The following is a 27,309-nucleotide window of genomic DNA, read 5'->3' on the forward strand; positions in this document are numbered from 1 at the left end:
TTTGTCTCCCTTCTAGCACTGATGGTGTTGCCTACTTGGGTCATGAAACGCCTGCAAGGAAACCACCCAGCTCAGAGACCACCAAGGACCCCACAGTCTTCTTCCTCCTCCTCCTCCTCTTGCTCTTTGAGGGCCTTTGTAGTTCTTCCCATTCTCTTCTTACTTTTAAATTTTGCCCTGGTAGGAAGGATGCCCATTAGCAAAATAAATGTATACCTTTCGTGTTTTATTTTATTTTTATTTTTATTTATTTATTTTCACAGGAAAAGTCGATAATGACAATTTAATCCCATGGAGATAGCAATAACCATGGCTCCTGGGATGTAATGATCTTGAACTGATTTTGAGCCTCTCCTGCAATGTTCCATAGGATTCCAATGATGCCATTAATTGAGATTCATAGTGTGCCATTAATTAATAGGAGGGACTCCCTGTTGGCCATGCTAGCTTCCTTGATTAATTTGAATATCAGCCCCCCCACCCACCCAGGAGTGATACTGTACAGGTTTAAGTCCTTTGCGGCCAGAAAGAGACGAGGGAATTAAAGCCTATCGCAAATCTTGTTTCACAATTAAGTAGACAGTTAACCAAGTTAGTTTGGTGGAGAACCGCATGGCTTTGAACACAGCTGACTGCATCAGCCCCCCCCAACCCAATTTCAACAAGTCCATGGCTCGCAAAGGGGGGGGGAAGAAAGACTCCGGAGGGGGGGCAGGTGTTGCTATTAGCATACAGCTGATGCCGCCCCTCCCCCAGCCCTTTCGAGGGAATAAAAACCGTTCTGTCGGTTGCCCCTCCCAGCCGCCCCCCCCCACCAACTCTTTTAGTGCTTGGAAGGGGGTCTTTGTGAAGTCGCTGCGGGTTGCAAGAAAGGCAAGGGGGCTTTGCCCGGAAGGGACCCCCACTTCCCCGGTCTCAATAGCGAATTCGCTCCGGTTCTGGGACTCGCGCCCCGCTGAGCCGCACAAGCGATTTGCACACAAGGCACCAAGAGGCTGCGGGTTCAACACGCGGGGAGGGAGGAGGGGGGGCTCTGCTGAACCCGGGCTTGTTAAAGCAGAAAGAGGGGCCCCGTCGAGGGTGGCTTAGCAGCCCGGCTCCCGGGGCTTTGCAACAGGCTAGGCTGAAGCAGACCCCCCTTTGCAGGAACCAGGGGTGCCCCGGACTTGTGGCCAGAGGTCACAGAGCAGACCCTCCACCTTTCCAGGCTCCCTCCCCCTCTCCCACCCACCCAAGAAAGCCGCTTCGGTTTGGGGGCGCCTTGCGCTCTTCTGCCGTCGCCCCCACTTGCCACGAGACGGGGGTCCGAGGAGGAAGGGGAAGCGGGGCGTTTCGGGGGCAGCAGCGGTCAAGCAAGCGCTGCCTTCCCTCGCTTCTTTCCTTGGGAAGCTACCCCCGGGTGGGTTGCCACCTGGCAGGAGTGGCAGAGGGGGAGGGGGGCTGCAGGGACGGCGGGGCGGGCAGGGCGGGGGCGGGGGGCGGGGGCTCGGGGGGCGTGGCCGCGGCGTCCGGCCGATAAAAGGCCGGCCGGGGTCGCCCTCCGCCACTCCTGCCCGTCTCTCTCGCGCCCGCTTCTCCGCCTCCGATCGCTCTGGCCCACGCAGGCAGCTTGATGGCCCCCAGCCTCGCCGCCGCCGCCGCCGCCGCCGCCCCCCTCCTGCTGCTCCTGCTGCTCGGCGCCCCGCCGGTAAGTGCGCTGCGCGGGCCCGCGATCCTCGCTCGGGATGCGCCGAGGGGGCGACTCCGTCTGGCCCGTCCGGTCGCTTTCGCGCCTCCAGGAGCGGCGCAGCCCGATGGGATGGAGAGACGACCGATCCCATCGTTCCCAGCCGGCTGCGGCCGCTTTTGGCCGTCGGAGCACCTGCGCTCCCTCTCTGGATGCCGCGCTCCGGAGCAAGGAGAGCCAGCGGCCCCGCAGGTTCGCCTCCGGGTCCTCCTGAGCCCAGAATCCGGGAGCTCTTCGGGGGTCAAGCGGAGCCCCTGGAGCCCTCCCGGGAGTTTCCTGCAGCCGGGACCGGACGGGACGGGACGCTGAAGAAGCGGAGGGAGGGCATCTTTGGGAGTGCTGCTTGTGGAGTGGGGGGGGGAAGCTGCTGCTGCGCTGGCTTTCAATCGAGGAGTTTAGAGCGGATCTTGGAGAAGGTGGGAAAGAGGAAGAAAGAAAAAGAAAGGGGGAGAGGAAGAGAGAGAGGAAGGAAGGAAGGAAGGAAGGAAGGAAGGAAGGAAGGAAGGAAGGAAGGAAGGAAGGAAGGAAGGAAGGAAGGAAGGAAGGAAGGAAGGATGGATGGATGGATGGATGGAAAGAAGTGAGTGAGCTACCGAAGAGATTTGGAGGAACCACTACAAACTCCGGGGATGGAGGGAAGCTGTGAAAGGGATGTAAGGCATCCTGCAGAGATAAAGTATCATGCCTGCAATCCCCGCAGGAGGGGGCTATCCTGAGCCGGCCTACCTTGCAAGGCTGCCCGGTGCTCCCCCCCCCCCCGACTTTTGCAATTCACTCAAGCGCCACTTGCGGACTCTTCCTCTCCTGCCCTGAGAAGCTGCCTCCACTGGCATCCTGGCATTTACAGCTGCTTTTCGAAATCTAACCTTGCTGCTGCAGGTGCCCTGGACTAGCCCCCCCCCCAGACCTTCTCCCTTTTAATAATCTGAACTTCAAGGGTTTTTTTTATCAAAGGCTGGAGAAATATTGGCGGTTTCAAGCTCAGGTTTCCTTCCATGGGCATCACCCAGCTCAAAGTTAAAGTGAGCAAGGAAGGGCAACAGGAAAGGGGCTTGCTTGGGGGAGGCCTCCCCAGGCTCTACCAGTACAGAATTGTGGCCCTCGTTTCCCCCCCCCCAGCCCTTTCAGACAGCCAGTCCCTTCCTTTCCTCCTGCAAATTCTGCAACCTATCAATCAAACAGAAAGACTTCTGGAGAAACTTATCAAACAGATTAAAGCTCTGATTATTTAAGGATTAGACAGCCACTTGACCAGGATGGTATGAAGACTCCTGCCTTGGTCAGAGGGTGGATTAGAAGACCTCAGGGTCCATATTTTATGTTCTAAAAACCTAAAAATCTTCCTGGATCCTCATCTAAAAATCAGACGAGAATCCAGGAAGGTTGATTGTAGGGTTGGATTAATCCTGGTTATTTTTTATTTTTATTTATTTACCCAATTTATATTTCTATAGCTGCCCAACTCAACCCAGTGACTCTGTTCCTAGAACCAGAATTCTTCCTTCTATGCTTTTTGCTGAAATGTTTGATTTAAAACACCTCATTTTGATGCAGAATTTCAGGCAGCTGTTTGGAGGGGGGAAGCTGCTACATCCTGCACAGGAATGTCTGTCTGTCTGTCTGTCACATATATTTGCCACCCATCTGGTATCCAACAACTCTGTAAACCTGGATTGTAGGTTTGTGGTTTTTAATGTGGTGTGAGCTGGGCATCCTGGCTTGGTGTCTGTAAAGAAGGTTTAATGGTTTAGCCTCTAACCAAAGGGATCTTGTCTTTGTCCTCTCTTGGGGGTGACCCACGGACGGGGCGAAAGGTGACCGATGGAGGAAGGATTCCCAAGCGTAGCTGAAACGCTCAATTCCCTTTTCTCCCCAAACAGGCTGAGCCAGCGGGGGTCTTCGAACTCCAGGTGCATTCCTTCACCACCAGCAACCCCCAGAAGTTCTGCCAGGGGGCTCAGCCCTGCCGCCTCTTCTTCCGGGTCTGCCTCAAACACGCCCAGGCTGTGGTCTCCCCGGAGCCCCCCTGCACCTTCGGGGCAGCCCTGAGCAACATCGTCCCCCGCGGATCGTCATGCCGTGGCTGCCAGCGGACTCATCCGTGTCCCCTTCCACTTCAAGTGGCCGGTGAGAGACTCCTTCTGCGTCCCCCTCCCCCCTCCCCAGATCCGGCCTTCTCCTCTATTGTCTTCTCCTGCAGCAAACACAGAACCCCACTGTGCTTTATTTATTGATGATGATGATGATGATGAAATTTGTTTGCCACCTGTCACGTAGCCAAGGACTCTGGATTTTAGACAGTGTTCCCCCCATGGGTCCTTCTATGGGGCAATTTCCTGCTCTTGTTTGTTTCCTTGTGCTTCCTATCACTTCTCATGGGGTGGGGGGGTTATTGTCCTTTGGTTTGGGGTGCTTTCCTAACTTGGAATGTGGGGATCCTACTTCTATGTGCAACGCAAAAGTTGGAAGAAGGGATGGCAACATGGGGATGGGTCTGGTCACTCTTTGGAGAAGTCATGGCCTTGCTCTGACTTAGAGCGTAATTGAGGGGAGGGTCAGTTGGTATGACCTAAACTCTCTTGACCAGGCAAAAATTTCAGCTTCCCTTTTCTGCCCTGAAGCACAAAAGTCAGCTGGGTGACTTTAGGACATTCATAAGGCGATGGTGAGTTCTAGTGCTGCTTTAGGGAGGAAAGCTGGGTGTTTTTATGTCAATCACCAGGAGACTGGGAGTTCTAGTCCGGCCTTAGCCATGAAAGCCAGCTAGGTGACTTTGGGCCAGTCACTCCCTCTCAGCCCAACCACTTCGCAGGGTGATTGTTGCAGGAAAAAATAGGAGGAGGAAGTTAGAGATGTTTGCCAACTTGAGTTATTTTGTAAAAACAATAAAGGCAGGATGTAAATCAATAAACTACTCTGCTTCCTTTTTTGACCCCGTCTTTCAGTCCCTGGAAAGGAAGATTGAGCGGGGGGTGGGGGGAAGAGAGGAAATTGAGAAGGGAATATTTAAGCATCGAAAGTCACAAGTCTGATTTTGCTGTGGAATACACAGTGTGTGTGTGTTTGTGTGTTTGTGTGGTTCTGCGCACACTTGGAAGCTGCTGATTCCTTTGTGTAGATCGGCGTCCTCACAATACGAAGGTTTTTACTTGTCTAACACTGGGATTTGCGCAAATCCTTGAGTTCCCAAGTAGGCACGAAAGCAAGCCTCTCCTTTAAGGCTCCTGGTGACTTTGGGGTGCTTATATATCAAGTTTTCTTTGCCGTGGGCAAAGAACGATTTGTCTTGTCTTGAGTTGCAAATCTTAAATGTCTTAAAAAGAAAAAAAAAATATTAAGTCGTGATGGGCGAGTATTTTAGTGGTTTGCCCATTTGAGAGCAACTCCGTTTGACTCGGTTTACCTTTCGGTGAAGATGGTGAGGTGCTGCCCCCTAATGGGGCAAGGGGGAAAGAACCATCTCTACTCAGTTTTGTGTAGAGGGCAGTTTTCTTTGGCTAGCTCAGGGGTCTCCAACCTTGGCAAGGTTAAGATTTGTGGACCTTCAACTCCATTCTGGGAGTTGAAGTCCACAAGTCTTAAGGTTGCCAAGGATGGACACCCTTTCATTAGTCAATGGTTGCCATGTTTTTATTTATTTATTTATTTATTTATTTATTTTCAATTTATATACCGCCCTTCTCCCTGAGGTCTCAGGGCGGTGCACAGCCAGAATTAAAAACATGAAATACAAATATTAAAAACAATTAAAATCTATATAAATTTGGCCCAAAATTTAAAAAACCACAAACCAATTAAACATTTAAAAATTTTAAAAAATTTCTTCCTAAGCCAGCCCGGCTTGCTGGAAAAAGTGGGTTTTAAGGGCACGGCGGAAGGCACTGAGGTCTTGGATTCTCCTTATCTCTGGGGGCAGCTGTTGTATAAACATTTGCTCTGAGCAAACCATGTTTCCGCCAATGATGGCTTATTCTTTTTTTTTTTTTTTTTTTTTTTTTTTGATTTATATGCCGCCCTTCTCCGAAGACTCAGGGCGGCTTACAATGTGCTCAGCAATTCTTTGGAACTAACATTGCCTTTCTCTGGTTTGTTGCTGATTTCTTGCACTCCACAATGGACAGACAGTTCAGCATATTTTATCCTCCATCTAGAATTTGTCCGCCTCAACAAAGTTGGCTTATATAATAATACAGGTAGCTCTCAACTTAAAACACCTCATGTAGTGACCATTCAAAGTTACGACGGCACCAAAAATGTGACTTATGACCATTTCCCACACTTACGACCGTTGGTCAGGTGATCAAAATTCATACGATTGACAACTGACTCATGTTTATGACCGTGGCAATGTCCTAGGTCATGTGATCCCCTTTTGTGACCATCTGATGAGCAACAATCAATAGAGAAGCTGGACTCACTTCACGACCGAGTTCCTAACTTAATAGCTGTAGCGATTCCCTTAATGACTGTGGCCAGAAAAAACAGTCCAGTTGCCTTTTGTAAAAACACAGCCCAATTGAAAGAGCGAAGAGAACCGAAGAGAAGGAGTAGGGAAAATAATGGTAGGATTCTTCCAATATCTGAGGGGCTGCCCCAAAGAAAAGGGAGGGGGTCCACCTGCTCTCCAAAGCCCCAGAAGGCAAGAGAAGAAGCAACGGATGGAAACTATCCAAGGAAAGAAGCAACCTGGAACTCAGGAGAAATTTCTTTAATTGTGAGAATTAACCAACGGAACCAACTCGCCTTCAGAAGTTGTGGGTGCTCCAACATTGCAGGATTTTAAAAAGAGGCTGGACAGCCATTTGTCTGAAATGGTACAGGGTCTCCTGCTCGAGCAGCGGGTTAGACTGGATGACCTCTAAGGTCCCTTCCAACTTTATTATTCTGTTATTCTGTTAAAAGGCAACATTTTGGCTCATGTCAGAAGAGCCTCTAACACAGTGTTTCTCAACCTTGGTAGCTTGAAGATGGGTGGGCTTCAACTCCCAGAATCCCCCAGCCAGCAGCGCTGGCTGGGGGATTCTGAGAGTTGAAGTCCACCCATCTTCAAGCTTCCAAGGTTGAGAAACACTGCTCTAACAGGAGCCAGTACAATGATTGTAGAGCCTTTGTCAACACATCTGAATTGTTGTTACTTGTCTCTTTCCTCCTTTCAGGATTTTGTAACATTCCCCCCCCCCCACCTTTTTTTCTCCCCCAGGGCACTTTTTCCCTCATTATTGAATCCTGGAGGGCTGAATCAGGAGAGCCATCCACAGGTAAGGCAGGCTTGCCCCCTCCCCTTGGTGGGTCCTTCACACCCAGTTTGTGATCAAACTGTAAAAATGGTTGGAACTCAACTGCGACTCTGCAGGCATAAAAACATTTTTCTGTTCCTCCCAAATTTTGAAATGAATGTTTCCTTTATTTTTTAAAAGACTTTTTAAAAAGATTTTGGGGTCCTTGGTGCTCTCTGTGGTTGGTGGTTTCCATGCAGACGTTTCATGACCCAACTAGGGAACGTCATCAGTGCTAGGAGGGTGTGGGCTCTACTCTCATTCTAAATCAAATATATTAACTGCAAAACTTGTTGGTTGGGCGGTTGAGTCCTTATATTATTGTAGGCCATAATTCAACAGGTTGGGTTGGGCCTGTGATAATATTTTTTCAAATACGACAGAGAGAAAGGAATTGCCATCCCCATTTGACTATCCTTATATCCATGCAACTTTAAGAATGTGTGGACTTCAACTCCCAGAATCCCCTAGCCAAATTCATAGCAATTCTCCAGCTTTAATAGCCTGTAGAGCAGTGTTTCTCAACTTTAGCAACTTTTAAGATCTGTGGACTACAAATCCCAGAATTCCCCAGCCAGGAATTCTGGGAATTGTAATCTATACCTCTTAAAGTTGCAAAGGTTGGGAAACATTAATTTAGAGGTTGTTAGCTGCTTTCTGGTGGGGGTCTCTTTGGCTTCCTTTCCTTTCGAAGGGTCTGCTGACCCTCCGTTCTTTCTTCGTCCAGAGGATGCCCAGAGACTGATCAGCCGTTTGGCAACTCGACGTCGCCTGGCGGTGGGCGAGGAGTGGTCGCAAGACGTGCAGCTGGGTGACCAGAGTGAGCTGCGCTACTCCTACCATGTCACCTGCGATGAGCATTACTACGGGGAGAGCTGCTCCGATTACTGCCGGCCGCGTGACGACACCTTCGGCCACTACACCTGTGATGAGTTGGGCCACCGGATCTGCCTGGCCGGATGGCAGGGAGACTATTGCTCGGAACGTGAGTAGCCGGGAAGGGGTGCCTGCGAGGAAGGGCCAGCCCACCCCCACCCCCCCAGGGGCTTCAGCTTCCTGGCCTGCCCAGTTGGACCCTGAGACAAAGCCCCCAGACTCAGTAGCGTCCTTGTCTCTAAATTTGGCAAACTTTAAGGCTTCTGGACTTTAACTCCCAGAATTCCTCAGCCAACACTGCATGGCTGGCTGAGGAATTCTGGGAGTTGAAGTCCACAAGTCTTAAAGTTTGCCAGGTTCGGAGACCTCTGCCTTAGACTTAGATGAGCCCTTAAACATGGCCCCCAGCCCCATTTGAGGCCTTAAACAAATCCCCCAGCCCCAATTGACACCTCCAGCCCAGCTGACCCCTTAAACATGGCCCCTAGACTCAATTGAGCCCTTAGGCGTAGCTCCCAGCCCCGTTTTGGCCCTAGACAAACCCCCAGACCCAATTGAGCCCTCAGATGTAGCCCCCAGAGCACCAATTTGCCCCCAGACCCAAATGACTACTTAGACATAACCCCTAGTGTCAGTGAGCCCTTAGAGACAAAACCCCAGCCTCAATTGACCCCTACAGATGGGCAGGGGGAGGGGTCTTTCATGCCACAACGAGAGGGCAGAGCAGCTCCGTGTGGCTGTTGCTTTACCTGAGCTGTGGAAGGCTGCAGGTGAGATCCCAGCAGTGGGGACAGGTACTTGGGGTGGGGGAGACACTAGATGAAATGCTGGGCTCTTTTTTTAACTTTTGAAAAGTCCACATTCTGCAGCAGAAGCCAAAAAATCCTTTCCTTGGTTTTTTTTTTTAAAAAAACCCGTTAAAAGGGCCTGCAGGTGACACAGAAGCAGCCTCAGGTGCAAACAAATTGCACATAAAATGGCATTCAGGTTTGGTTCCTCGGGTGGCCATCCCAGATTTGGGGTTTAATTGAAGTTTCTTTTTTAAAAAAGCATCCGGGCAAAGGAAGTGATGAAGTCCTTCCATCTTATTCCTTCCCTCCCCTCCCCCCCCCAAAATGGTAGGGATGTTGCTATATATGGGGGGGGGGGGATAAATAAGGTCTTTGAATGACCCTCCCCATTGCCTCCCTCCTCAGAATCTGCCTGTTTCCTGACTACAGATAGTCCTTGCCTTACAACTGTAATTTGGGACCAGAATTTCTGTGGTTGTTAAGTGAGCCTGATTTTACGCCACGAATCTCTGCAATTGTTAAGTGAAGCATGTGGTCATTAACTGAATCTAGCTTCCCCCAATGACTTTGTTGGTTGGAGGTTGGCTGGGAAGGTCACAAAACAAAGGTGATCACATGACCCCAGGACGCTTCAATCATCGTAAATACAGGCCAATTGCCAAGTGCCCCAAGTTGCGATCATATGGCTGTGGCAATGCTACGATGGTCATAAATGCGAGGACTGATTGTAAGCCTCCTTTGACAGGGCTGGCTGGGGAATTCTGGGAGTCTTCAAGTTGGCAAGGTTGGACACCCCTATTCTAAGAGCTTTGGGGTGCACATAATCTCATTTTTGGATGTGGCTGCCTGAAGACACACCAGCTTTTAGCCCAGAAAAGACCCCATAACGAAAGGGTCCTCCAAAATAAGACCATCCCCTTCTCCCCATGTTTGGCAGGAAACATTTGCAAACCACAGCTCAGAATGGCAGTTTTGTTCTTTCTTCGGAAGGGACGTCCCGATTTCCATGGGGCATCCCAGGGATCACGAGCAGGAGATCAGGAGATCGCCCAATGGTCCCACCAGGCAGCTCTCTTTGGGGAACGGGATACCCTGAGCTGGCCACTGTTGGAGGGAGCTTGAAAGCAAGCCAGCATAGCCCAAACCATCCTCCCCTTCCTTCTTACAAACAGAACATGGTCACTTCTTTTGGTTCCCCCACCTGCCCCGGCCCCTCCCTCCAGGATACTCATCTGCTACTCAGCCATGGCTGGAAGTCGCTCTGTCTGTCCAAGCTATAGCAAAGTTGCATTAGATTGCAACTGGGAGAGACGCAACCCTTTTTGCAGCCGATAGAATAGAGTAGGGGTCTCCAACCTTGGCAACTTTAAGACTTGTGGACTTCAACGCCCAGAGTTCCCTGCCAAGCCTGGCTGAGGAAGTCTGGGAGTTGAAGTCCACAAGTCTTAAAGTTGCCAAGGTTGGAGACGGCTGGAATATAAAATAATATAATTGGAGGAGACCTTGGAGGTCTTCTAGTCCAACCCCCTGCTCAAACAGGAGACCCTAAACTGGTTGTCCCATCTCTTCTTGAAAACCTCCAGCTATGAAGCACTCACAATTTCTGGAGGCCAGTAGTTCCACCGGTTAATTGTCCTCATTGTCAGGAAATTTCTTCTTAGTTCTAAGTTGGATCTCACCTTGATAAGTTTCCACCTGTTGGCCCTCCAGAAGCTCTGGTCCCGATCCCTGAAATATCCAGAGGACATGGTGGAAAGCTGAGAGGAGGGTGGAAGGCCAAAGGGGCACCCCCAAAGTCTTCACCTCTGGAAAGCCAGAAGGGTCAACTTGTGGACAGAAACACCTGCTCAGCGCTGTTTCGGCTAGTCCCTCTCCGTGGGAATAGATCTCTCTGCAAGAATGCCCCCTCCTCCACCACGCCCAGAGGCTTAATTGAGGGACAAAGCCCACCCACCCCCCACTCCCGAGCCCTGACATATGGAGGGGCTGGTTAAGTTCCCCGGGAGGGGCTGCACGGGGAAGGGGGCAATTAGGGAGGGTCAGACGAGCTCTTTGCAAGCTCCCTTTGTTCCTGGGAAGCCCCTCGGCTGAGGGAGGAGACTGGTGGGTGGATGGATTGCATGTGGGGCTGTGCCCCCCTTTTCTCCCCAGGACCTCCACTTTTGCTCCCAAGAAACAGGGGAGCAAAGGGGGTGCACGGTCCAGCCCAGTCGGGCCACCTGAGGGTCCCTGGCTTTTGGGAGGGTGACAGGCTGGTACGGTTGGAGCCGAATAGCAATGCCCAAGGTTGGCACAACTGCTGTCTCGCCAGCAGGAAAAGCAACGCTCTTTCTCTCTCTCTTTCTCTCTGTGCCCCCACCCCAAAAATGTTCCCCCCTCCCTGCTCACCTGCTTCCTTCCTCCCTTGCAGCCATCTGCCTGGCCGAGTGCAGCCGCAGCCACGGCTACTGCGAGAAACCCGGCGAGTGCAAGTGCCGGATCGGCTGGCAGGGCCCCTCCTGCGACGAATGCGTGCGCTACCCCGGCTGCCTGCACGGCTCCTGCCTGCAGCCCTGGCAGTGCAACTGCCAGGAGGGTTGGGGGGGGCTCTTCTGCAACCAGGACCTCAACTACTGCACCAACCACCACCCGTGCCAGAACGGGGCCACCTGCACCAACACGGGCCAAGGGAGTTACACCTGTACCTGCCCGCCGGGCTTTGTGGGGACCAACTGCGAGGTGGAAGTCAACGAATGCGACAGCAGCCCTTGCAGGAATGGAGGCAGCTGCAGTGTCAGTATTGCCCTGACCCCTCCACTCCTGCCCTCTGACCCTCCTTCCCACCCACCCACCTGCCCCCAGGGCAAGTCCTCAGCCTTCAAAGCAGAGGGATGGAGGTCTGGGTCGGGCCCCCAATTGGCCCCTGGCTAGCCTGGCCCATGAGAGGGGCCTCTGAAGCAGGGCTCTCCAACCTTGGCAACTTTAAACCTGGCGGACTTCAACTCCCAGAATTCCCCAGCCAGCAAAGCTGCTGGGGGATTCTGGGAGTTGAAGTCCTCCAGGCTTCAAGTTGCCAAGGTTGGAGACCCCTGTTCTGGAGGACAGGGAGTCTCAGATGCCCTTGTGACCGCTGGACATTGGCCGAGTGATGTTTCCCAACCTCCGTGGCTTGAAGAGGGGTGGACTTCAACTCCCAGAATTCCCCAGCGGTGGACTTCCACGGTAGCCGCCTAAAGTTGCCTCATGGCGGGATGGGTGATGAGTACATTTAATTCGTCAGTCGGTTTACAGAATTCTGGCGTGCTGGCTGGGGAATTCTGGGAGCTGAAGTCCACCCCTCTTCAAGAAACGATTCTTAGAGGCAGCAGTGGGGAGCAGCTGGATCCCCGGCGTCTCTCTTCCTTCTCAGCATTTGGAAGGGGGTGCCAGAAAAAATGGGGGTGGTGTTTAAGATCCCACGCCAGTCTCTGCCCCCAAAGCTGCCCCCCAGGATTGGAGAGGGCAGCCACTGGGAAGTGATTCCCTCCTCGGGGTCCAGAAGGAAGAAGGCATGGAGCCTGCAAGGTTTTGGGGGGGGCTTCTCCTCCCCGAATTCCTCACTTGAAAAAACAGAACTACAAGTTGGGGGTCAGAGAAGCACAAAGCTTTTTCTGTCACATCCAAAGCACATCATAAAGCCCAGATTTTACAAAGAGTTGGGGGCAAGGAGGGGGAGAGAAGGAACACATTTGGGGGGGGGGGCAGCAAGGCTGCTTGGCCTGCAACCAGAGAGGGAGGGAAGACTGGTGGGGTGTCACCTTCTGGAGAAGCCACATATTTCTTTTATTTGGGGGATTTCTCCCGCCCGATGCAAACTTCAGGTAGGTCCCTGGCTGCTTTCCAGAGCTTTTCTGCTCAGTACCCCAACTTATGTGTCCTGACCGTCCCACGGCACTTGGGCAGCCTAGCTCCAGACCCCGACAGGAGGATCTGAAAAAGAATTTGCATTCACTGCTGTAGTGGCTGGGCGCAACTCGTTAGGGTAACTCTGCCCCATGTTTTCCCTTTGCCCGAATGACCCTGACTCTTCTCCGTTGATTGACCTCTTGGGTGGGTTCCTGCGCCTGGTCTTGGGGGGGAGGGGGGAGGGGGAATGAAGGATGGGAGACCACTAAGTAATGCACCAGGGCTGGAACAAACAAAATATCCCAGAAGAAGGCCATGTAGTGTTGTATAGTGGCCAAAAATACAAACTTTGCTTAAAGGAGGGAGGATTGGGGGGGGGGTTTCCTGTTCTGGTTCCAACCAACCTCTGACTTCTGAAGTGGAGTTTTCCCACCTGCATTCAGGCTCCTTCCTTCCTTCCTTCCTTCCTTCCTTCCTTCCTTCCTTTCTTTTTTCTTTCTTTTATTCTTTTTCCTTCCTTCCTTCCTTCCATCTCTTTTCCTTTTATGCTTCCTTCCCTTTCCTTCTTTTCTTTCTTTCTTCCCTTTTTTCTTTTCCTTCCTTCCTTCATTTCTTTATTTCTCCTTCCTTCCTTCCTTCCTTCCTTCCTTCCTTCCTTCCTTCCTTCCTTCCTTCCTTCCTTCCTTCCTTCCTTCCTTCTCCTCCTGACCCATTTGGCTCCAGTGACTGAGGCTGGTAGTCTGCAGCTAATCGAGGATGGCTAGCAAAGCCCTGTGGTTTATTTATTCATTTATTTGAATTTTTTTAATCCCACCTTTATTATTTGTAAATAACTAGAGCATACCTAATCCTCCTCCCTCCTCCTATTTTCCCCTATACAACAACCCTGTGAGGTGGGCTTGGCTGAGAGAGAATGAGTGACCCAAAGTCCCCAGCTGAGTGTTCCTGCTCCCTGCGGTCTCTCCCCTCTGCCCCGCAAGGTTTAATCCCAGCCCCTCCTCATCCTCGCGGCCTTCCTCTTAACTGGCACCGGTTTTCTAGAAGCGTGAAAGTGTGGGCGTTTAACCTGCGGCATCAAGACCAGCACCCAAAGTCCAAGGATTCCATGATTTAAAAACTGGGCTTGTCTCGGGGCTGTTGATGATGGCGTTCGCCTTTCCCGCTGCTGCGTCACGTTGCTGGCTCTCGCTCATCTATTCCAGGTCCTTTTCACAAATCCTCTTCTTCCCCCGGTCTGTACCTGCTGTGGATTTATTTGAGGTCCCAGTCCTGAGTGAAGCAGCCCCCCCCCCCGCTTGGATTTCCCAGTTCAACCCATTTACTTAGGGGATCAAGAACTCTCCCATCGTCTTCGGGGAAGCGTTTGCCTCTTATTACAGAGAGCGGCTGGAGACCGAGGGAGACCCTCGTTCTGCAGAAAGCAGGCCTAGAGGGGAGGGGGCTCTGTTGGAAGCCCACCATGCGTGCGAGGGGCTTCTTGGGTGAAAGCAAAGAAAAGGGAAGTTAGGATAGGAAGACAACATATTTTATGTGGGCCTCTGATTTGCCCACGGCTGTGAAATGCAAGATATAGGGCAGTGTTTCTCAACCTTGGAAGCTTGCAGATGGGTGGACTTCAACTCCCAGAATCCCCCAGCCCAGAATCCCCCAGCAAGCTTCCAAGGTTGAGAAACACTGGTATAGGGCATCCTGGCTGGGAAATTCTGGGAGTTGAAGTCTGCCTAGCTTAAAGTTACTGAGGTTCAGAAAAAAACTGGCATATTGTGACAAACCTGGTTTAACAAAAAGTCCTGGCTAAGCAGCCCATGAAAAGCATTCCATGGGGCATTCCATGGGTTTAGGAGCACCCCTCTTCCCACTTCACCCCCCCCAAAAGGACAATGAGATTTCTTTAATTTTCAGGGATTTTTTTTTACCCGGAGGGCCATGCCTTGCAGGGGATTATGGTCCATGGGCTGCAGGTGCATGCAACACCTGGAGAGACAGAACATGCAAATCCAGTCGGCTGTTTGTAGGAAACTGCCCCACTTGAGCAGAGGAGAAAAGCGAGGGCAGCTGCATTTGGTATAAAGTGGACAATCCCAAGCTTCTTGGGGGGGGGGCTGGGGTTTGAACCCCAATAAGTCTTCAGGTCCAGTCAGAATATTTCCCCCTGCCTAATGGCATCTACGGGTTGGGGTTTATGGGATGCTTCTGGCTTTCCTTGCTATCTTCTGCTTGTGAGCAGATTTAACAGAGTGGGAAGGGACCTTAGAGGTCCTCTAGTCCAACCCCCCTAGGAGACCCTAGACTAGACCATTTCAGACAAGTGGCCATCCAGTTTCCTCCTAAAAGCCTCCAGTGATGGAGACCCCACAACTTCTGAAGGCCAGGCGAATTTAGATCTTTTATAGCTGAGAAGTCCATGCATGCCAGCGTTTTTCAACCTTTAAAAGTTTCAGATGAGTGGACTTCAACTCCGGAAGGATTTTATTATATCCAAGCAGCCTCAATGGCTCTTGGAAAGAGTGCTGCTAACCACCAGTTGACCGCAAACAATATAAAACCTTCCATTCCCCAACAGTCAGTGAGAACAGGAGAAGCTTGGAGGAGAAGCAAAACGTTTTCAAAGGGAAAAAAGAAGCAAGGAAGTCTAGTTTCCTTTTTTGGGTGGGTGGGGAGAGAAGCACATTTGGGACAACCAGGACCCAAATGGCTGAGCATCTCCATAGAACAGGGGTCTCCAACCTTGGCAACTTTAAGACTTGTGGACTTCAACTCCCAGAATTCCTCAGCCGGCTTTGCTGAGAGTTGAAGTCCACAAGTCTTAAAGTTGTGCCAAGGTTGGAAACCCCGGCCATAGGTGGTCCTTCAGGAAACTAAAACAGCCTAAGACTGGTGGGTGTGTTGTGTGCAGGTAGATTCTTGGAGTTTTGGAGCCCACTCAGATAGATAGATGGATAGATAGACTGACAGACAGACAGATGGATGGATGGACAGACGGATGGATGGATAGATAGCCTGACAGATGGATGGATGGATGGATGGATGGATGGACGGACAGACAGACAGACTGATAGACAGATTAGATAGATTAGATAGATAGACAGATAGACTGATAGATAGATATAAAAGACCCCGTAACACTAAACCAAGCATTTGATGTATCATGAGCCCTGGGGTCTTCTAGGGTCAAGAGCAGAGAAAGATCAGCCTTTTGGGGTGTGGCTGGTGTCCTAGGAACAGGACGCTCAGCTACTCTTCCAGTGAGCACAGAGCTTTTGGGGAGCCCCTGGCTGCAAAGAGGGGGGGAATCTACCTGAAGGGGGTCTTTGCCTGTTCAGGGCTGCATTGGGGCCCCAGTGAGCCGCCTAGGTTGGGTTTCAACTCTTCTCTCTTAAGAAGGGATCCAGGAATTTTCAGCAAGGGGAAAAAAAAAAAGAATTAAGGAAGTCACAGCATCTAAAGCCAGGCCAGCTTGCGGTCTATAGGTAGTCCTCGACTTACGACCAACCCAGAGCCCCAAATTTTGTAGCTAAGCGAGACCGTTATTAAGGGAGCTTTGCCCCATTTTAGGACCTTTCTGGCCACGCAAATCACATCGTTCAGTGTGTCCCACGGTTAAGTGAATCCGGCTTCCCCATTGACTTCAAAAGGGGATGACGTGACCTCGGGACGCTGCGACCGTCATTACTACGAGCCAGTTGCTGAGCATCTGAAATCTGATCACGTGACCATGGGGATGCTGCAACGGTCGTAAGTGTGAAAAACGGCCATAAGTCCCTTTTTTTCAGGGCCGTTTTAAATTTGAACAGTCACTAAATGAATCGTTATAAGTTGAGGACTACCTATATGGTGGGGGAGGGGCCAGGATCACATAAAATATATTTTATAATGACCTGATGAGTAGGGAATGCTGGGTGCCGGAAAGGAAGAGCCCCTCCCCCCCCCGGGCCCACCTTTAACAGTTGGAAAGGACCTCCAAGGTGTTCTGGTCCAGCCCACTGCTTGAGCAAGAGGTTATATACCCCCAGCCTCCAGCTTTTAAGTAATGCGGGGGGGGGGAGGGGAGGGGAAGCACACCTGGAAGGGCTCTATGGGGAAAGGCAAGGCGAGGACTTGGGGGGGTGCAGATTGAGGGACCCTTCCCCCAAAGAGGATTGCAGATCAAAACAATACAGGGGGGTGGAAGGAAGGGAGGGGGCCGGAGCAGCCACCAACAGCTGGTGGGACCCTCCACAGCAGTGCAATTGGCCAGATGTGGGGGGAATTCCTCCTCCTGATGCTGCACTGAGCCTAAGGTTGGGAGAACCCAGAGGAGGCAGATGTAGAGAGTGGCTGGGGGGAATTTGGAATATTCCCCTTGAGCTAGGACAGTGTTTCTCAACCTTGGTAGCTTGAAGATGGGTGGACTTCAATTCCCAGAATCCCCCAGCCAGCAGCGCACAATTAATTGCCAGCATTTTGGGAACCAAACAAAAGAACAGGACGCAGGACAAAGGAAGTGTCTATTGTACAGGTAGTCCTCGACTTATGTCCATAATTGAGCCCCCAAATCTGCTGCTGCTAAGCAAGACGGTTGTTAAGTGAGTTTTGCCCCGTTTTACGACCTTTCTTGCCACCGTTGATAACTGAATCACTGCAGTTAGTCAAGTTAGTCACACGGTCGTTAAGCAAAGCGGGCTTCCCCATGGACTTGGTTGTCAGAAGGTCACCAAATCACGTGACCCCGGGACCCGGCAACCGTCATAAATACGAGTCAGTCCGGATGTTGATCATGTGACCGCAGGGACGCTGCAACGGCCATAAGTCTGAAAAACGATCATAAGTGACTTCGAACGGCCGCTGAGCGAGCTGTTGTAAGTCCGGGACTCCCTGTACATATGTGCCAAAGGGCTTGGTGGGGGCTGCCTCTGGGGCGTTGCAAAAGGCAGGCCCAGCTGCGGCCCAGGGGAAGACCCGGCTGTGGTGAGCATCCGAGGCAAGGAGGCCCCTTCTGAGGCTGGCACAGGGGACGATGGCATGGAGGGCACCACTAGGGGTGCCACGAAGGGATGCCATCTTGAGCATTGGCAGGCTCCCTCCGAGGGACCGAGAAAAAGGCAGCCCGTTTTCTGCTTTAAGATCTCACGGAGGGCAGAATAAGAAGCTGGAAGGGATCTTGGAGGTCTTCTAGTCCAGCCCCCTGCTTGAGCAGGAGACCCTAGATCAGGGGTCTCTATGGAGGTTCTCCATCTTCCAGGTCCCACAGGAGCTTTTTCAACTGGACTTTCTGGCTTTTCTCTGAAGACGTTTCGCTTCTTATTCGAGGAGCTTCTTCAGCTCTTCAGTTAGAGCTGAAGAAGCTTCTTGGGTGAGAAGTGAAACATTTGGGGTCTCCAACCTTGGCAACTTTAAGACCTGTGGACTTCAACTCCCAGAATTCCCCATCCAGGTCCACAAGTCTTACCAAAGTTGCCAAGGTTGGACACCTCTAATCCAAGGCTGGCTGGAGAATTGTGGGTGTTGTTAAGACCTACAGGTCTTAAAGTTGCCAAGGTTGTAGACCCCTGCCCTAGACCATTTCAGGGTCTACAACCCTACGGAGGGTTGTCCAATCCCTTCTTGAAAGCCTCCAGTGATGGAGCACCTACAACCTCTGGAGGAAGGAAGCTAGCATTGTCCTCACTGTCAATGGCAGCTGTGGCCCCTTGGATGCGTTGCTCCGATGTTACAAGGACCCCACTCTGCCCGTGGACGTGCATGGGAACTGGGGTGTCCCAGAAAGCAGGGGGATGCTCATGAATGGCCCTGCACCACTTCCTGGTTCTCCTCAGCAGCTTTCTAAGATCTACTTCAGCCTTGAGAAGCGACAGGGTGATCCTGTGGGATTCCAGGTTCCTACCTAGAGTTCCTTCGGCCGTGGACTGAAAATTCTGCTTGGAAGGAAGACTGGGGAGGGGGAGGGAGGGAGGAGATTTTAAAAAATGGGGTGCAACTTTTCCTATGATGGGAGCTTTCATCTTGCCCCCCCCCTCAGCCCACAATTACCTCCCCCCACAAGAGATCAACGTGCAAGGGAAGGAAAGAGGTGTATTTCAGATGGAAACACAAGCTGAGGGAAGGGCCCTTACCTGCCAGGTTCTACCTGGGGGTTACATTTAGGGTGCTGGATTGGGAAGAAAGGGACCCCAACTTCCCTGGCTGACTGCAATGGACTTCACCCCCACCCCCACCCCCGACAAGCCTGTGGGGCGTTCACTTTTCTTGGTTTGGGTGGTGTGAGTGAGCGAGATTTGCAGAAGATGGGATGCCTGCTGATTGGAGCCCCTCTCTGTGGCCACATTGCATGTGATGGGGCTGGTCTACTCCTTTGATGTCCCCCTTGGTGGGGAGAACCATTTTTCATCTCCCTACCCAGGCTCTAAATTTGGGGGGGCAGAAGGAACCCTTGAACAGGGTAGAGGTCACCAACATAATATTTGTAGTTCTGGGTTGAAATGAAGGGTCCTTGGTGTTCTCTGAGCTTGGTGGTATTCCTGGAGACGTTTCATGACCCAACTAGGTAACACCATCAGTGCTACAGTTCTATGTCTGCCCAAGTGGTCTTGAGATGGAGCAGATGGGTTGGATCCAAAGATTGCTTTGACGCATATTTTGGCATATCTTGCTTTGGCGCATATCTTAGCTCTCAAGCTAAGAGGAGTGGGAGTAGGAACATAGAACCATGGGGTTGGAAGGGACCTTGGAGGGAGTCCAACCCCATGCTCAAGTCCAACCCCATGCTCAAGCAGGAGACCCTACACCATCCTGGACAATTGGCCATCCAATATCTTCTTGAAAACCTCCAGTGTTGGAGAACCCACCATTTCAAGAGGCCAGATGTTCCACTGGTTAATTGTTCTCATGGTCAGGAAATTCCTCCTGAGTTCAAGGTTGGATTTCTCTTGATTAAGCTTCCATCCATTACTTTTTCTCCTGCCTTCATGAACTCTCAAGGCAGAGGTGGTGCTGGTGGGGGCAGGACAGGGAGCACAGCCATCCCACTTGGGCACCGTCTTCTGACTAGATATTCTCCGGCATCATCTAGGACTGTAATAAAGAGGGACTTCATTGGATTCCTCCAGGAGGCAGGGCCCCTCCCCTTGCGTCCCCTCCCACCCTTCCAACTTTGGGCAGAGCGCCCTAACAGTTGGTGGTCTTCTTCTTCTCTGCAGGACCTGGAGAACGACTACAAGTGCACCTGCCCACAAGGCTTCTACGGCAAGAACTGTGAGATCAGCGCCATGACTTGTGCCGACGGGCCGTGTTTCAACGGTGGCACCTGCACGGAGAAACCCTCGGGGGGCTACACGTGTCGCTGCCCCCTGAACTACCACGGCTCCAACTGTGAGAAAAAGATAGACCGCTGCAGCAACAACCCCTGTTTGAATGGTAAGTGTGAAGGTGAAGGAGAAGGTCCTAGGTTGATCTTGGGGTGTCATGGTGATGGATCTCCCTAGGAATGAGGAAGAACAATTCCTGTTTCAGGGAGGGCTTCACAAATGTGCCCTATCTTCTAAGGCAGTGTTTCTCAATGTTGGTAGCTTGAAGATGGGTGGACTTCAACGCCCAGAATCCCCCAGCCAGCGCTGCTGGCTGGGGGATTCTGGGCATTGAAGTCCACCCATCTTCAAGCTACCAACGTTGAGAAACACTGTTCTAAGGGGAGGACCTCTGTAGAAAGTCCACCTTTGTTTTCTTCTCGTTGCTTCAAATTATGGATGTCCATCTCCAGCGATCGTTCCTTCCAGAAGCCACCCATGTTCTCCACCATGATGTCCAACTGTCCTGTGCCTGCGGTGAAAGTACAGGGTCCTCCCACCTTCTCTGCTTCTCATATCATGACGATGACGTTATCCTTTCAGTCAAGCCGGAGTCTTGACTGGGTCCATGGGTCTCTCCACATCTTCCAATCATGCACTACTTCTTTGAATCGTTCTGTGCCAGGGGCGTCAAACCTGATTTCATTGAAGGCCACATCAGGGTTGTGTTTGACCTTGGGGGGCCGAGGTGAGCATGGTCAGGATGGGTTTGGCCAGCTCAACGTCACTTGTGTGATGAAATGCCACTTTTGCGAGTAGTTTGTTGCCCTCTTCCCAAGCTCCGTTTTCGCTGGCAGAGGCACCATGGACTGGTCCTTTGCTGTTTCCAGAGCGGCCCCACCGGCCAGATGTAAGCACCCCGCAGGCCGGATTTGGCCCACAGGCCTTGAGTGTGGCACCCCTGTTCTATGCTCTGGACGGTGTCAGCTTTGAGGGTCTTCCGCCATCGTGTTCTTTGGCCATCTGGTTTCCTTTTACCGCTAAGTCTTCCAAACATAACATGACATGGCCAAAGTAAGTGAGACACAATTTGGTGATTTTTGCTTCCGTGACATGTCTGGTGTTACATGCTCTGATACTTGCTTGTGGGTCTCCTTTGCTGTCCAAGGAAGACACAGGCGCCTTCTCCAGCAGCACAGTCTATTTTCTTCCTGTCTTGCTTTTTTTAAGGTCCACCTTTTGCAACCATAGGTAGCTACAGTAGGGCAGACTAAGCTACATTTGGTTTCCTTAACTGTTGGAACAATTGTAGACCTTCCTGTCTAACCCATTAATTGCAGCTTCTTTCAAGGCCAGAACCAACAATGAGCTCAGGACTCCACATAGAGAACGGAATCACAGAATTGGGAGGGACCTTGGAGGTCTTCTCCTCCAACCTCCTGCTCAACAGGAAACCCAAGACCACCAGTCTCCAACCTTGGAACTTTAACACTTGTGGACTTCCCAGAATTCTGAGAGTTGAAGTCCACAAGCCTTAAAAGTTCCCAAGGTTGGACACCTTTACTCTATGCCATTCCAGACAAATGGCTGTCCAACTTTCTTGAACACCTCCAGTGAGGGAGCACCCACAACTTCTGGAAGCAAGTTGTTCCACTGGTTAATTGTCAGGAAGTTTCTCCTAGATTGCTCCTCTCCTGGATTAGTTTCCATCCGTTGGTTCTTGCCCTTCCTTCTGGTCCTTTGGAGGACAGGTTGACCCCCGTCTTCCATGTGGAAGATCTCTTGGCAGAGTCTCCTTCCATCCCTTCATCCTTGCGTCCGTCCTGAGTGGATGATCCAGGTGGTGACACACTCCGTACTGCCTCTCCCCCTGCCCCTCCCCCACGACCAGGGCCGAGACGGCTGCAAGGAATGTCTTGATGGACCTCAGCAACCGTCTCCCTTCTTTCGATCTCAGGTGGCCGCTGCCTGGACCTTGGCCGGAGCATGTTCTGCAAGTGCCGCCCGGGGTTTGCCGGCTCCCGCTGCGAACTGAACATCGACGACTGTGCGTGCAACCCCTGTGCTAACGGGGGCACCTGTATCGACGGTCCCAACTCCTACTCCTGCTCCTGCACCCTGGGCTACGGGGGGAAGGACTGCAGCATGCGCATGGACGCCTGCAGCTCCAACCCCTGCCAGAACAGTGGCACCTGCTACACTCACTTCTCCGGCCACGTTTGCGAGTGTCCAACTGGCTTCATGGGCTCCAGCTGCGAGTTCCGCGTCCAGCTGCCCACTCCCGTCAGCAGCCCGTGGATGGCCGAGGGACCTTTCCCTACTGCCCTGGCCATCTCCTTCGCCCTGGGGCTGCTGACGTTGCTGCTGGCGGCCTGCGCCATCCTGGTGGTGCTTCGGCACATGAGGAACGGGCCTCACCCTCTGAAAAGCCGCGTCTGCAACGACCTGGTGGCCGTCAACAACTTCAGAGACCGGGAGAACCGCCTCCTTTCACGCAGCTGCTTTAAAGTCTCCAACAAGGAGGCCCGGTTTCATGGGGACCGCTTCAACTGCAAGAGGAAGCTCCTGGACCAGAGTTACGAGTCCATCTGCAAGAAGCTGGACAAGTAAGTGGCACCTGGTCTTGGTTTGGCCGTGATGAGCCAGGAACTTGGGGGTCAGGATGCAGGTCAGCCCAGGTTGGTCAGCCCTGGGGGGGGAGGAATGGAGAATGTGATCAGAAAATGATCCAGGTGCTGTGTTCAAGTCACGCGACCCTAATCTGAAGGGGAAAAAAACACTATTCAGATGAACCCTTCAAACTCAGAGGTTCATGTTTGCATGCTGAGTCTGACAGGCGTCTGTTACAAGCCATGATTAGCTCTATGGCATTCAAGGGATGTGGTGAGGAGGGGGAACTGGTGAACTGGCTCCTTTGTTGCCTGCCAAGCTACGGCAGGTATTTGCAGAGCCTTCTCCAAGCTGGCGCCCTCCAGATCTACTGGTTTCTCCTCCCAACATAGTACTTGCTGGTTACGTAGGTGAGCTTCCTCCTCCTCCTCCTCCGGGGGGGGTACACTTCACAATCTTAACACCAACCACAGAAGTCAACCTCTTCGAATGGCGGAATCTGGAGGTGGAGTCAAGAGAGGCACCAGCCTAGGATCCCTACGTAGCCACAAGCAAACTAAGTCCAACCTCTCTTGGTTGCCATTGACCCTTATCTAACTAGCCAGGCGCTAACCACTAGCTGAGCAGATTCATGCGCGGAAGCTCTTTAGCAATGGGTCACTTTGGTTGGATCTTCAAGCGGGGACCTGATCTTTCGTGCCTGTTAATAATATTTGAGAAGGAGGCCTCCTCTTTCGTAGGCAGAATGGTGGTGAAACAGACCATAAGACATCTCCTTTACGGCCTGGGTCTCCAACCTTGGCCACTTTAAGCCTGGAGGACTTCAAACCCCAGAATTCCCCAGCCAGCAAAGCAAAGGTTGGAGACCCCTGCTTTACGGGACAGCTCAAGGAACGGCTACCCAACCACCGGGCTGGGCACCAGCAAGAGTTTGACTTTGGGGGGCCTATAGGGAGCTCCTGGCTCTGGGTTCAAAGCTCATCCTGGATCAGGAAGGACGTTTCATGATTTATTGACTTGAGCAAAGCTTGTCTTCTTCACCGTCATTCGGAGAAACTGCACAGAAAACAGGGCGGCGTTTCCATCACGCGGCTCCCTTCTTGACGTCCCTGCAGAGACCCCCGTCCAGATTTTGCCCTTTGTGACCCCGGTTTGGGGGGAAGAACACCGTATCCTCACCCCCCGACTGCCTGTTTTCTGTCCTATAGTAAACCGTCGGAGCCCAGCTGGCCCGTTGCTGCGGAGTGTCCGAAGGACGGTGCTTACCACCCGATCTTCATCATCCCAGGCCAGGTGGAACCCTGCGTTTACGCCACGGAGGTAAGGCACCGATGCTGCCCTGGGGCTCGGAGGGTCTGTCGGGGCTGATCTCAGCCTTTCAAAGGGCGCTAGAAAGAAACAGACCCTGCAGGGACTCAAGAGAGGTTTTGTTTTTAAAGAAGAAGAAGACGAGACTGGACAGTCATTTCTCCAGAATGGTACAAGGTCTCCTGCTTGAATAGGGGAGGGTGGACTAGAAGACCTCTGAGGTCCCTCCCAACCAGGGGTGAAATCTACTTACCTTCCCTACCAGTTCGGAAGTGTGTGCGCCATGCATGCGCTCTTTGCTCGCCCACGCGCCATCTTCACATCCAATTATAGACCCTCTGTGCATGTGCACAGAGTCAAAACAGCAATGGCGTCTGGGCGGAGCCTTGCGCTGCTATCGCTACCGGTTCGCCAAACCACACGCCGCTGCTGCTACCGGTTTGCCCAAACCGGAGCGAACTGGTAGCATTTCACCCCTGCTCCCAACTCTCTTATTCTGTATCCCCATTGACAGTGAGAACAATTAAGCAGTGGAACAGAAATTGCCTCCAGAAATTATGGGTGCTCCGTCATTGGAGCTTTTCAAAAAGAGATTGGACAGGCATTTGTCTGGAATGGTAGAGGGTCTCCTGCTTGAACAGGGGGTTGGACTAGAAGACCTCCGAGGTCCCTTCCAACTCTGTGATTCTATAATCCTAGAACATTTAATCAGTGGAACGGCTTCCCTCCAGAAGTTGTGGGATGGGCTAGATGGCCTCCAAGGTCCTAATCCGGGAGCATCTTAGCCGAAAGTTCTAAGTTCTATGTTTTGCCAGGGTGTGATGTTCTAATTTCTTCCCTGCTTTTTTCTAGGTTTAAAGAAGATCCAGCCGAGCCTCGGAACCTGGCCTCCGTCCACGGTTTTATTTGAATATTTTTCAGCTAAAAGAATGTTTACAGATTGCGCACACTGAAAAGACCCCTGGGGCCCCCAGCCGACGTGCTGATGATTATTTTTGAAATCTCTATAGTATTATAAGAAAGACTCCTTTTTTAAAGGAAGATATTTAATATTTATTCTTGCTGCTATTTTTATAGTTATTGTTAATATTATTATTATTATTATTATTGGCATCGAGAACAAGAGATGGAAAAATTGGATCTGACCGGAACGGAAATGACCAAGAGATTGGGAGGAGAAAATGCAAATGGAAAGCCAGGTTTCAAAGAAATTTGTCTTTTTTTGGGGGGGGGAGCAAAAGAAGAGAAGATGATTTGGGGGGAAAAAAGGCAGATGGAAAAGAAAGAAAACTGCACAAGGATTATCTGAATGGGGATAAAAGGCAGGCCTTTTCCCTACATAAGTGCTGGAACTGAAGTCATTTTTTGTGGAAATTCCTCCCCCCCCCCCACCGCCCAGTGTCAGTTTGGTGGAATTTTTCCTGGGAAAAAACAAACAAACAGTTGCCCGGGATAGGAAGCTGTAAGTGTTGGCATTAGATTCCTGCTCTGCTTTTCATCCAAATCCTCCGATTTTAAGCAGAAAAGTTTGGTTTGGTAGCCAAGAAATCTGCAGCACCAGCTCAGGAATGAAAGCAATTTACAATCGACTGACAACGATTCATTTAGTGACCGTTCGACATTACAAGGGAAAAAGTGATTTATGACCGTTTTTCACACTTACAACCACTGCAGCATCCCCCCGTGGTCATCGGATCAAAGTTCAGACGCTTGGCAACTGACTCACACTTATGACGGTCGCAATGTCCTGGGGTCACATGATCTTCAATGGGGAAGCCGGATTCACTTAACAACCATGTGACTAACTTAACAACTGCAGGGATTCCCTTAACTGGCAAGAAAAGGTCGTGAAACGAGGCAAAATTCATGTAACAAATCTCTCACTTAGCAGCAGAAATTTTGGGCTCAATTGTGGTCGTAAGTCGAGGACTTCCGGTATTCACTAGGCAAGCTGGGTGGCACAGAAGTCTAATAAATAAATTAAGTAAATAAATATTCTTCCTTAATGGGCCTTCTGAAAAATGGCTTTTTCCTGGTTATGCCACCCTTTGCCACACGAGGGCAGCACCTCAAAGCAGCAGAGATATTAGGGCTGTTTCCCCTCTGCAGAGACCCCCAAACCATCATTTCTTGTCCTGCTGGATGACCTCTGCTTTCCCCCCCCCCCCCGCTCCCAAAAGCCAGCCTGCACCCAGCCTCTCTAGACCTGCAGAAGAGTTCGGCTCAACCAAATGTATGTCCTGCCACCTGGCTTGGGATGGTCTCTATCACCCATTTAATAATTTAAAAAAAGGATTATAATTTTTTCCAGAGAAGACCGAGCCACACTGGAGTAGTGATAGACAATTTACAAGGGGGAGTATATGTGTATTTCCTCCCCTCTTGTTGCAATAGCAATGGGTAAACATATTTCGGGAAGAGCTTTTGTTTGGTTTTGGTACTGGTCAAAAGTTCCTGAGCTCTGGATATGCTCAGAGGCACCCTGGTCCTTAATGCTTAGCATGCTTGTATCTCTAGTTTGCACGTGTTTTCAGTTGCGTGATCTCAGGGTCCGAATTTAATTGTGGAAAGAAATCAAAGAAAAACAACTCAGATTCTGCCGATATAGAACCTTCCACCCCTGCCTTAAGTGTTCACTGGGTGTGGAGGGTGGGAATTTGAGCCCCAAATGGACTTTGCAGAATTCGTACAAAGGGCTTTGGTTTTTACCTCTATAAAATTTCAACAACCGCAACCAGTAGAATCTGTGGAGGTTTACATAAAAAACCAGGCGCACTTTGTAAGTTGCTTGTCCCTTGTTCTAATTTTGTTTCAACCTGTTGGGAGTTTTTGAGAAGGGACCTTACTTTTTTCTGTTCGCCAGTTATAGAAAAGTTGAGATATTTGTTTTTCAAAAAGGGTGATGATTTTTGGGAATGAAAACCGAAGTATGAAGTGACAGAATCGTATACGTTTAAAAGCATCGCTGTTCTCTTAATTTAAGTTGAATCCCAGTGGCAGCTGCCTTCTTGGTTTATTTCAAAAGATTTAAATGTAGAGCCTCGGATGGCAAAATCAGGAATTTTAAAAATCCCAAGAAGGGCAGCAGTTCTTTTTAAGTTATCTCCCCTCCCCTATATTTCTTCTTTTAATTTAAAAACAAACAAGGAATATTGTACAGTATACAATAAATAAGTAAGAAAATCCTGCTGGAGATAATTATATTCATATTTATGTTGTGCATTGTGTATATTTATGTGTCTTGTTGGTGAATCTTTTCCCAGCTTCTGTAACTATTCTGTGTGGTGGTGTTTGTTTGTTTTTTTTATGTAAGGTGTTTTCTTGCAAAAGAAAGTTATATAAAATATCTATTTTGCGGAAGATGTAATCCGTCTGATATTCTTTTCTGTTCTGATGGGTGGCCGAGTGGCGGCTGTGGACACGAGGTTTTCACAGATTTTGCATAAAAGGTGTGCAAAATTTCCCCCTCCTCATTCAGGCCATTCACGTATTCCATTGCTGGGAATGACTTAGCCAAGGGAAGCTCTACAGTTCCTACTTTGCTCAGGGACAGACAGACCAGAAGTGGGACTTCAACCTTCTCCCCTAAGTAACCC

The 27,309-nt window shown here is 50.9% G+C and overlaps 1 protein-coding gene across 1 annotated transcript; it reads left to right on the forward strand.

Annotated features, from left to right (window-relative positions):
- Positions 1 to 1,612: 1,612 nt before the first annotated feature.
- DLL3 (delta like canonical Notch ligand 3) lies at positions 1,613 to 25,401 on the forward strand. Its single transcript, XM_070949646.1, is given in 10 exon segments — positions 1,613 to 1,687; positions 3,607 to 3,786; positions 3,788 to 3,853; positions 6,927 to 6,984; positions 7,730 to 7,987; positions 11,080 to 11,441; positions 19,709 to 19,925; positions 21,753 to 22,401; positions 23,614 to 23,725; positions 24,566 to 25,401. Coding segments are annotated over 10 exon segments (1,983 nt in total). The 3' UTR covers positions 24,572 to 25,401.
- Positions 25,402 to 27,309: the final 1,908 nt, after the last annotated feature.

Source organism: Pituophis catenifer, unplaced genomic scaffold, assembly GCF_029215685.1.
Source record: "Pituophis catenifer annectens isolate HBS135680 unplaced genomic scaffold, rPitCat1.0.hap2 SCAF_9, whole genome shotgun sequence".
Classification (NCBI taxonomy): domain Eukaryota; kingdom Metazoa; phylum Chordata; class Lepidosauria; order Squamata; family Colubridae; genus Pituophis; species Pituophis catenifer.